The sequence below is a fragment of the Delphinus delphis genome, chromosome X (assembly GCF_949987515.2).
Source record: "Delphinus delphis chromosome X, mDelDel1.2, whole genome shotgun sequence".
NCBI classification, from domain to species: Eukaryota; Metazoa; Chordata; class Mammalia; order Artiodactyla; family Delphinidae; genus Delphinus; species Delphinus delphis.
The window spans coordinates 108175150-108187513 of NC_082704.1; the positions used below are offsets into that span (position 1 = coordinate 108175150).

Consider the following 12364-nt stretch of genomic DNA (forward strand, 5'->3'; position numbering starts at 1 on the left):
CATGCACTGCCTACTGAAGAGCTGTGAAGGGGAAAATTTTGAATCTTAAATCCAATTTCTACAAATCTAGAAAAGGGAAAGGAGAAAGGAAAGAAAAAGGAAGAAAGGATCAAACTCATAAGAGCCAAAATGGAAACAAGAAGCAGTATGTTGTAGATAATGAAAAAATATATATCCAGATTTTCCCAGAGCCACCAAATAACCACGTGCCATCTAATCACTTGGCTGCACAATCCTGTCCAGTGATAGAAGAAAGGTGACAGAGAGATACACCAACTATGCCTATGCCTAAGTTATTGAGATGGATATTCTGTCATAAATACTCAGCACTTGGAAAAGTCAGCTTTTTTTTTTTTTTTTGTGGTACTTGGGCCTCTCACCGTTGTGGCCTCTCCCGTTGCGGAGCATAGGCTCCGGACGCGCAGGCTAAGCGGCCATGGCTCACGGGCCCAGCCACTCCGCGGCATGTGGGATCTTCCCGGACCAGGGCACGAACCCGTGTCCCCTGCATCGGCAGGCGGACTCTCAACCACTGAGCCACCAGGGAAGCCCGAAAAGTCAGCTTTTTTTGTGGGTATCCTTTTTTCCTCACTTGGGAATAAATCTGAAGACATATTCTTGAAGTGGACTTAAAAAAATGTTTTTTTTCTACAGTGGATTTTTTTTTTGGCCTATACATGGATTCTGGCACATTTTTGGTAAACTTGACAAAAAGTCAATGAGTTTATTTTGACTTTTTAAAATGCCATTCTTTAAAATTAGGTATGGCTACATGGAGCTATGGCTGGGTCCATTTTATTTTAAACTGATCTAGAAACTTCAGTGACATTATTCTCTAGGCATTGATGTGGAAAACAGAAATCTAAGCCTAACTGACTTTCTAAGTATTTTGAAATTTAAGTAACTTTACCTGTTCATATCATCAAGATGCTCAGCAGCAAAATAAAAGCTTTTGATTTTAGGATGACAGGCTTTGAATGCACTGCAAAAGGAAACAGAGTACATTTATTTATTTCAAATTGGGAAATAAGTTAGAACCAAACAATTTTTATGGATAAAAATTACCTCAGATCTAATCTGAGTTCACATATATAATGCTTCTGCCGTGATGACAGAAATGAGTGAAAAATTCAATTTTCTGCCCACAAAACTGCTTTCTTATTACCTCAATTTGAAAGCATTAGACAAGCAACCTATAATTTAAAAGCTAGAAATTAAAAAAAAACAAAACTACCCTTCCTTTCTCTCCCTCGCCCCAAATAAAATCAACTTACTATTTCTTGCGGCATTCATTGGCTCTATCAATTTTAAATTCAGGCAGACTGATGAATCCTTCTGCTTTTTCATCCTAAAGAGGCAACACTCTTGTTTAGGGTATTATATATAAAGGTTTGAAGCTCGTGCTACTATACAACTATGCCTTAAATATCTATACTAATAAATCAGTTCATGTAATCCTTTAAATTAGACATTTTAGAGATCAGAATTTCAGTCTTACCTGTTATAGTCCATTAAATTGAAGGTATATTTTGAACATTTAGAATAGTACAAATTAAAATACATACAGAAATGTTTAAAAATTCTTTTCATATTAAAATAAAGATAGAAAAATTTTTAATTCTCAAAGTGAAATCTGTTTTATAAGTAATTTTTCCCTCAGAATGTACATACACATTTATAACATATAAAATAACTGTAGCCCACATTTACAATTCAATTTTCTACCACTTTAAATGTTCAGATATAAAATGTAGGGACATTTACTAATTCAATTCCTTTTCTGTCTCCAAAAAAAAATCTCTTAAACCTGAATTAAATTATTTTGTGTACTCAAGATTTTACAAATGAAGAGATTAATTTGCTTTTCAAATATCTGACTTGGTTTACATGCTATATATACATAAAAGTCATGTTTCACTTGGAAAACTGAATGAAATCCATAAAATGCCCCCCCCCAATGTGGGATGGGAATATAAGACAGGAGAATTATCTAAAATCTTACATCAGATGCAAGTTATTACAACTAGGCTAAGATTATTTTTGGCTAAACCCTTTAAATGTTGTTGTCCCTTTCATGTTCATGAGCCAACTCCTCAGACTTTTACTCCCAAACTTTGATCTGTGCTGTACCAGTTCATGGCTCCTTATATATCAAGTTCAAGAGACATCATACTCCCATCTGCCATCTCAAAGAAAAAGAATAGGGGTTCTCAATTCTTTTAGTGTGTGTGTGTATGTTTATATGTAAAACTTAATAAAATTTGATGCTAATGATAGTGACTAAAATGTGTGTGTTATATGCAAGAGCAGTATAACTTCCAATATTTTTCAATATTTGAGCATTTTCTTCTTCCAATCTTAGGGTAAATACAATAGTCTCAAATCTCTTTGATTTGTGTTATGTTACCCTTGATGTCTCTAATGTTAAAATTAAAAATTTTGAACAATTTAAAATACTTTTGGGGTAGTTATGATCTCCCCATTAAACTCTGAAAGACAGAAAAGCATTCAGCAGACAATCTACAAGTGATCTAAAATAAAGAGAAACATAAAGACGTTATGTTTTTATACTACTTGATTGGCATACAAAAAGTTTTTAGCCAGCACACTACATTAAACCACATACATTTTTATGAAAAAAAAAGCTAACAATAGAAATTTTTGTTTAAAAAACTTAAGGTGGGAAGAGATATGGGAACATATGTATAGCTGATTCACTTTGTTGCGGAGCAGAAGCTAACACACCATTGTAAAGCAATTATACTCCAATAAAGATGTAAAAAAAAAACAAAAAAATAAAAAACTTAAGGTGAACTGATAGATGGCTATGGCAAAGGAAGCAAATGTAGAGTTAAGGGAATATCAAAAAATAAGGTATACTGTATATCTGTTGTGATATGTGACAGGTTATATAATTACTCTGGATATAAATCTGTTTACTGGAAATGAAACAGGAAATCATAAGAACAATTGGCATGTATTATATACCCTCCCCCTGCTGTCCCTATTGGGCCAAATGAAATGAATACTTGAAGATTTTTGAAACTAGTCTACTAGTTCATTTATTCCTTAAGAAAAACTGAAACAAATGCAGGTGGTATTAACTTAATTTACTTAACTTACTAAAGGACTTCCTCCCAAAAAAGCAAACAGAAAAAATTTTAAAACTTTGAACAAAAGCAAGACATTTAAAAATCTTTATCAAATTTCCATGTATAATCCTTTTGAGTAAGCTATTGCTTGAATTAGTTTGGTATTTTTAATTAGATATACAGAATTTTACTATACATTATCTATATTTCAAATACGTTGCTACATTAGAATAATTGAGACAAGTGCCTTTCCAGAACCCCACAATGCAACCATTTTAAGAAGGCAGACTGAAAAATAACCAGCAGAAGTCTCCTGAATTAGCCTTAAGGCGATTATATGATTTTAAAATGTAAGTCTCAAGACGATGATTCTTTTGGTTAAAGATAAAATGAATGAGAAAACAAAATGTGCTTTGTCTTACCTCCTCATTAATATACCAATATAGGGATGCATCCTTTAGGACAAACCAGTATTTCTTCCATTTCTGTGAAAAATAACTCTTCGCATCTTTCTTTTTCCAAAGCCAGCCCTCACAGTCACCACGGCCAAGATCTTTGCAAGAAATTCGTCTTTTGCTCTTGCCGGCTATAGGACCTAAAGATAATAGTGGGTAAAGATGCTCTTTAAATTTTGTATACGTGTGAAGGTAGAAGGTTAATCTATAGATTATAAAAATAAGTCTGGATACTTAACAACCTTAAAAATTCTTATTTTCTCTTTGTATCAGAATAAAAAACTATGGAAAATTGTAATACCTTTTCGCCCACATGAGTGACATACAATTTAATCTGAAGTGCGTGATCCCAGTCTGAAAACCTGTTGAGACCATGTGTTGCAAAAGGTACCTTGTATCATAATTGACCTGAAGGAGAAGCCGGTCTTGGTAGCTCTTGTGCTAGGGGGTTGTTCTCTTCCAAACCACACTGGGCTCAGGCAAGAGAGGATGGGTGAAGTGTGCTGGTGATTATCCCAGTGCAAACTAAGCAGCTAAACGTTTCATTTCCTTTTCTTACCTTTGTTTTTCTTCTTTGATTTGTGCTGCAGAGAAGACTGCTGAAATGTCTGAAATCAAAGATAGGGAAGAATGTTATGTGATACGCAGCGTGCCATCGGAGTCCCAACAAGCTGCAGAGAACACTCAAAAGCTGAACGGTGACTCTGAACCCCGGTCAGCGAAAGTACCTTCTTTTTCCAAAGACTCAAAACAAATTCATATATAACATGCCGCTAAACTTTCTACTTTCTCATGAAGCAGGAGAGAATAATATTATCTTGGTCTTTATTTTGTAGGCAGAGAAATAGGGACATAAAGCAGGGCTGAAACTGAGGGCTCATATATGCAGAGCACTACCTTTCTTAGGGGTTTATAGTGCTTTCTCAGGCAATATCTCATTTGATTCTCACAAAATCTTATGAAGTTGTCAAGCAAATATGACTATCACTTGTTCCTTTCAATTTCATTATATACCATAAGCCACCATGAGCTACTGATCTCCTAGGCCCTCCCCCTCAGTTGCTAAATATTTCAGCACTTGAATCAATATTTTCTTCTCACACCTACTTCTGTCTCTATTATGGGGAACTAACCTTCATGTAGGTGATGTCAGTATGTTGGCTCTCTCAGTCCCTCATCTCTAACGTTCTTTACTTCTCCACTCTTCAGCTACCCACCCCCATGACCCTATATTTGTTACTCTTAAGCATATTCCAACAACTGCCTCCATTATCTCCGTTTTACATAGTATAATACCTCCAACCCAGCAATTTTTAGAAAATCTTCATTGAGGCATCCAATTTATTGACTTTACCACCTTTTGTGCCTTTATTTCTCTTCTTCTACTTGCTTTCCATGGGACATCGTTATGACCATTTCCTTGAGCTATATACTTCCTGCATCATACTCGCCTAGCTAACAACCATCTCAGTTAAACCCACCTATCAGTCTATTCCACGCTAAGGACCAGAATAGCGTAATGTCTTAATAGAAAAACCCACAACTGTATGACTGGTCTAGCTTTCAATTAATGACTATAAGTCACTGGTTCCAGTCAGACAGTCTACTAAACTAGATTGTTCACTGGTCTAAATAAGGTTAATTATGTTCATATGATTAGCTAGCTAACAGGGTAGAGACATAGCATGTGTAATTTTAATTCACAGATAATCCTTCAAAACGAATTTTAGGTAACAGATCCTTCTTCATATCTGTAAGGGGCAATTGGATTTTGTCTACATAAAATTTGCTGGCCTTGTTTTATAAAGTAAATTCGTATTCTGTGACATACTTCCTTATTTAGTATCTTTGCTTGTAAAATAACATTCTACTTACATAATAATTTGCATGATTTATATATGGTTTACATAATTCTTAGGAATATAATATTATGGGTGGATATTAGTCCTAAAGATAAGGGTCAGACAATTTGTTGACATTCAGTGTAACGCAGAAATAATCACCCAATTGTCAAAATAATATAAATACATATATATGCGGGGTGTGTGTGTGTATAAAACTTTGCAGGATCCATGGCTACAGAAATTCATAATCAGTTTTGGAGAGAGAGCATAAAAGATAAAACCCATCATGCTATGTTAATTTTCTTGAGTGCACTTTGCTTCAAAATAATAACTCAGGCTAGTGTGCTTAAGTATAGTTAATTTACATTTAGCTGTTTTCCCTAAATTGTTTGGCTGTAAAATTACTGATTGGGTTTTTTCCTTTTGTGTTTCCACAAGTAATCATTATAATTTTACAGCTCATTATTTTTAAAAATGACAAAGATGGGGGTGGTTTGTTTTTAGGAAGCTACATGGATAACAGACAGCTCAAAACAATTGAGTTATATAATGTACTTCCTATGCTTTTTGCACGTTATTTCTTAGAACCTTAAGGTCTACTTTAAAATCTACACAAAAACATATTTTACGCTCTCCAGGTTTTCTTTTTTAACAAGATTATCTTTTCTTTCCCTATAAAAATATATTCTCATACTCATCATGATTGCAGAGTATAATCAGTATACATATTGTTGGAACCTAAGAACTCCTAGGCACACAATACAGATTTATCCATCATTCAAAGAAGCAAAGCTTTAGCTGTCTTTTTAAAATATTGTAACTATTACAATGAAATTCTCGTAAGAGAGACGTCATTATTTTTCCAAGTGATGTGACATTTCCTAAAATGAAAGAGTTAATTGAATTATATGCTTTTGAAAGTAATGGAAAAAACAATGAAAACTACCATTAAGGAAATAGGTCTCTGTGTAGAAAAGAGTAATATAGCAGGCCTGAGCCTGCTATTTTAGAAAGGCCTGCTTGCAAGGTTGGCCCTCAGCTGACATATGGGAACTTGGCTGGTAAACAGTTCCCTGTACTGACATGAAGCTTCCCTAAGCGATAAGATGATTTTGCCCACCTGGGGACTCAACACTTGCTTTCATTTCAGGAAAGGAAAAGTAGTTGCTAGGCAGAGGATGCCTATGTAACCAACCCATTAAAATCCTTGGGTACTTGAGTCTTCGATGGGCTCCCCTGGGAAGAGACACTACCCACATGTGACTGTATTTTTGCTGCTAGGGAAGTGTGCACTCTGCATGATCTGTCATGAGAAGGAGAGAGCACAGGAAACCTGCACATGGATTTCTCCAGATTTCATGTGTATCTTTTTTTCCTTACTGATCTGGCTGTATACCCTTGCTGCATCACTGTAATAAAATCTTAGCTGTGGGTACAACTATACGTTGAGGCTTCTGAGTCCTAGTGAACCACTGGACGTGTGGGTGATTTGGGGACCCCTGAAACAGATTCAAAGATTCCTTAAAAACTTGTATCAGAAATTGCTCATTATTCATACATATAAATAAATCCTGACAGTGAAGGTTTCCTCATGTTATCAGCAAGTATGATTAAATAACTTGAGGTGCAGATTTACAATCTTGTGTAGTCTTTTCTAGTAGAACTGATGGAATTATTCATTCTGAGTGATAGATATTTAATTGTTATCATTTTTCCCAGTTTCTAGTGATATCATGAAATATTTAATAAGAGCAAGACATTAAGAACAGATACATGACTATAATGGATAACATAGCAGATCATATAAGGTATTATGACCAGGTTCAAAAAGAAAGAGGCCTGGAATCTTTGCTTTACTGATGATGAATGTTTTTCTCATGAGACAGAAAATTTGTAATATATTTTATTTCTGTATTTTTCTTCTTAGTTTCAGATCACCCTTCTTCCAGGTTCATGCTCAAGTAAGTATGTCTTTTAGAAGTTCTTTCATAGCAGTCTGTGAGTAGCAAACACTGCTAGATTTTTATGTTTGAAAATATAAAAACCCTTTACTCTTAAATAAAATAATACCTTAGCTGGGTATAGAATTCTGAGTTGAAAATAATTTTCCCTCTGCATTCTGAATATATCACTTTATTTTCTTTTAGCATCTATCATTGCCCTTAAGACATCTGTAGCTAGGGACTTCCCTGGTGGCGCAGTGGTTAAGAATTTGCCTGCCAGTGCGGGGGACACGGGTTCACACCCTGGTCTGGGAAGCTCTCACGTGCCGTCGAGCAACTAAGCCCATTTGCCACAGCTACTGAGCCTGCACTCCAGAGCCCGCGAGCCACAGCTACTGTGCCTGTGTGCCACAACTAATGAAGTCCGCATGCCTAGAGCCCATGCTCTGCAACAAGAGAAGCCACTGCAATGAGAAGCCCGTGCACCGCGATGAAGAGTAGCCCACAGCCGCCGCAACTAGAGAAAGCGCACGCGCAGCAACAAAGACCTAACACAGCCAAATATAAATAAATAAATAAAAAATCTGTAGCTACTCTGTCATTAGTTATAATTTGTCTTTAGTCTTTCTGTAGCTTTTAAAATATTTTCCTCTTTATCCCTGATATTCTGCAATTGCTCTATGATGTGTCTAGGTTATAACTGATTTTAATTAATCTCATTTCACATTCATTGTGTTGTTCTTGAAGGTGTTATTTCTTCAATTCTGAAAATTCTCAGGCATTGTCTCTTCAAAGGGCCTTCTTTACTAGTCTCTCTCTTTTTGTCTCTAGACTTATGTTGGTACCTCTCAATTTATCATCTATGTATCTTTCATATTTCTGCAATGCTTTTTAGGTGAATTCATTCTGCTGTTTTCCAATTTCCTAATTCTCTCTCTGATTTTAAACAGTCTAAAGTATATCTTACCTATAGAGTGTTTATTTCACTGACTATATCTTACACATCCAGGATGTCTAGTTGGTATTAGTGCTTCTGAATATTCAGTGTTCTTAATCATCTTGTTATTATTTCAAATTTTATTTTAAGGGGTTTTCTGGATTTCCCATAATTTCCATTTACTAAGGAAAGAATAACCTTATAAGAGTCAGCGCTCTGGTCAATTGCTGTATCTTTATTCAACCTCCTTATACTCGTGGGTGAGGAAGCTCTGCTTGCCTTCCCAGTTGGTTTCACCCAGTGAGTCAATCTTCAGTTTCCTGACATAGCTGTGGTCCATTTGTTCTCTGATCCCCATTAGAGTAGACTCCCAGTCATTTCTAGCTCTTTCTGGACTCAGAGCCTACCAGGTATATGGCTTTAGTTCCCATTTATTGTCGTGTGCAATTTTGTTCTTTCTTCTAGTCCTTGGAGACTAGATCTTGTTTTTGACCATGACTGTATCTTTTTGTGTTTGGGGTAGGGTGTGTGTGTGTGTGTGACAGAGAGATAGAGACAGAGAGAGAGAGAGAATTCAAAGTATAAGCTCATAAGGCTTACTGACCACCAAAAATAGACTCCTTTTGTAAACATTTGTGAAGGTCCATTCTCTTAAAAAACATATTTTTATCTTTTTTCCTGAATCATCATTCAATAAAATCTTTCTAACACCATCACTAGCACTTTCTGTTTATTGTAGGGAGCAGCTGGGTGAAAGTTCTTTGAACTTTCTCCCTAAGAATGTTTACAAACTCTGAGCTTTAGCTACTTATGAATTTATATAGTCAATCGGGATTTCTTGACTGAGCTGCAGGCTGCCTAACTCAACAGATTTAATGTGTACAAAACTGAGCTCATGATATCCACCACCCATCAACCGAATCTGCTCCTCTCCTAGTCTTCTATACCTTAGTAAATGGCAATTCCACTTCTCCCCACAGTGGCTCACACCCAGAATACCAGAGTCAATCTTGACTCTTTCCTTTCTCTTATAGCCCATAGTCAATCCACCAGAAAGCTGTATCAGCTCTGTATTCAAAATATGTTCACAATATGACTTTTTCTTATCATCTCTACTACTACTATCACCTTGGTCTAAGCCACCATCATCCCTCACCTGCATCACTAAAATATCTCCTCACTGTTCTCCCTCCCTCTGCTCTCATATCTTCTGTTTTTAACATAAGAGTCAGAGTGATCCTGTTAAAATATGATTTGATCATGAAAACTCTCCAATGGCTTCTCATCTCACTCTGAATAAATGCCCAAATCCTTCCACTGACCCTGAAGGCCCTGTATGACCTGGCCCCTGTTACCTTTGCTTCCTGCACCTACCCTTACTAACTTTGCTCCAGCCACACTTGCTGTTCCTAGATTATGCTGAGTGGAGTCCCATCTTAGGGCCTATACCCTTGCTGTTCCCTCTGTCTGAAATGTTTGCTCAGATACTGAAAGCAGCTCTTTTGCCCCTTTCCTGTTTGCCCATTTCTGTCCACCTCTAACCTTAAAATAACCTCATTATAAGAATGAGATGACTAAGCAATTGAAACTAACTCCTGACCTATGTTCTCCTGAATGCACACCAAGCCTTGTCTAACTTGTTGATTCTTTTCCTAGATAAAAAGAAGAAAGAATGAAGAATGAAGCAGTTAAAAAATGACTAGCTCTCTACCCACAAAAGCTCCCTTAGCACTCCTGCAGGCAGATCACGCAGGCAAGATAACATGTGAAGAAAGAGTCAGCCAGTCTGCACCCAATGGAGAATGATGCAGAACGCAACCTCCTGCCTTGATGATCCACTGAGATTCTTCACCCCCATTTTTTCCCTTTAAAAACTGTCATCGCTGACCAGAATCTTCAGAGTTGGTTTCTGGACACGTGTCCACCTTCTCCCCAGATCGCCAGCTTTTCTGATTAAAGCACGTTTCCTTTCTACTGACACTTGCCTCTCGAGTTATTGGCTTATGAGCAGCAAGCAGCCGAACCTGGGTTTGGTAGCAATACTCTTGTGGCTTACTCCCTTACCTCCTTCAGATCATGAGTCAAATGCTTCCTTTTTAGTAAATTCTTCCCAGGCTTCCCTATCTAAAATTGTTATCCTTATCGTCCTCAACACTTCCTGTTTTCCCTCCCTGCTTTATTTCTCTCCTTAGAACTTAACATTACCAAAAGTACTTATATTTCTTGTTTATTACTCAGCCTTCCCTCCAAATATAAACTATATGAAAGAAGAGGAATTCTGACTGTTTTATGCACTGTTTTATCCTTTGACTAGAACAGGGATTTTAGTACTTCCTCTGTGTAAGACAGAGGAAGTACTAAATAAATACTGGTTGAGTGCATAAAAGTTGAACAAACCACCAGCAAAGAACACAGGATGTAGTCTTAATTAACTGATTGTTTGAACCTGAAGTCCTTCAGGGGGAAATAAACAAGCCAGGTGTCTTTTCTCCAGTAATCCATGTACAGCATATTACTGATGTTCTGTTCTTTAGTAGACTGTTCCTTTTGGTAGATAAGAAAAAATTCCTTTTTATCCAATCTCCTTTAACATTACTTGTAATGAGATTGTCTTACTGCACTTAACAGTTTAAAGTTGAATTCAAGATGTGGCGGGCAAAAGCGCATTAAATGTGTCAAAAGATATTTATGCATATAATTATATGATGAATTATGAATGGATGTGTTGAAATCACAATTCAATCCATAAAAATAGAAATGTGCTAAAATAAAAGGCCATTATGAAAGCATTGTTGATCCTCTTCTTAACCATGGCGATGCATGCAACAGTATTCTGTTTGGCTATAAAAGATTCCTTTTTCAGACAGTTGCCTGAAAAGAGCATTTGTCTTTCATTTTGTCCACAGATGTTCTGTTCAAACTCTATTCCCCCCTCTTCTGGATGAGGAAGTGAGGGGGAGGGTAATTTGGGTCATTCTTATCCTGAAACTTTCAGAAGCACTTATTTTAATTGTGGAAGAAAATGACAGTTTCTGTGTTACATTTTGAAAGCTCAGCTACTATTAAATTCTTCTCAAGTTGCAAATTGCCACACTTACAGAAAAATTTGCAATCAAAATACTCTCTTGTTGCAATATAGCAACTTCCTCTTACTGTAATTTTCTGCAAAGTTCCAAGATTTCTTCAGTGACTAGTCAAACCAATAGCTTATTTCTTATACATAAGAAAAGGTGCTTAGCAATTTGAAACTCTTGGGACAAATGACAACTATTTCCACATATTTAATCTTTTTAATAAACAAATAAACAAGAGCCTTTGAGATTTAAGTACTTCACAAAGAAACGTATTTTCCCTTACTTTCTCATTATTGTGTGTCAGCAGAAAAAGTCTAAATATGAGCAAGTGGGGTAAGATGGCAATGGGAGTAAATAGTACATCAAGAAATCTTCCATTTACGTGAAATAACAGCATAGAACTGAACAAGTTTACTGTTGATGGTGGTCTTGCCATTCTAGTGCATGAGAAACTCTGCGTGGAATGGGGTGGGGATGAGGCACTGCATACACGCTGGGTCTTTGAGGGCAGTGGGTGAGCTTGCTCTGGATTCTGTCAATAAAGTTAACCTGACTTTATATTGACTGAAAATGGCTCTACACACACTCAAAAATAAGCATGCTTTTAAAAATAACAAGCATGCTAATAAATTATGAGTCAAACAAGAGCAAAAAGGCAGTGATTGGGGGGAATTTAGAGAAGGTCAAACTCAGGTTGGGCAGGGTCAATGTTTCATCAAAAGAATATCATGCATATCAGATTCTGAAGGAGGGAGGTAAGTGAATCTTATACAAGATTCCATAAGGCAGTTCCCCTTTCCTATTGGACAGTAAGTGGTAAGGTGGGAAGAACAGCGATTATAGTGGTGAATGGTTAGGAAGGGTTACAAAAGTCACCACCCTTGGGAAACAGAAACTGTCATTCTTGGATCATAATAATTATCATTTACTGAGGGCTTATGTGTGAGGCACAGTATTAGGGACTTTATATCAGTTATCAATCTTAATCCTTACAATAAATTTGTTCCGTGGTGATCATT

At 36.5% G+C, this 12364-nt stretch overlaps 1 protein-coding gene across 8 annotated transcripts in view; it reads right to left on the bottom strand.

The window, feature by feature from the left end:
- Window positions 1-12364, bottom strand: part of CNKSR2 (connector enhancer of kinase suppressor of Ras 2) — a 258494-nt gene that overhangs the window by 58368 nt on the left and 187762 nt on the right. For all 8 annotated transcript variants that reach the window (XM_060001666.1, XM_060001667.1, XM_060001665.1 and 5 more), the window contains 4 exons: window positions 4107-4155; window positions 3515-3687; window positions 1275-1348; window positions 911-982 (listed from right to left, as the gene is read on the bottom strand). In XM_060001666.1, coding sequence (XP_059857649.1) covers window positions 911-982; window positions 1275-1348; window positions 3515-3687; window positions 4107-4155 — 368 coding nt within the window. The remainder of the gene's footprint in view (window positions 1-910; window positions 983-1274; window positions 1349-3514; window positions 3688-4106; window positions 4156-12364) is intronic.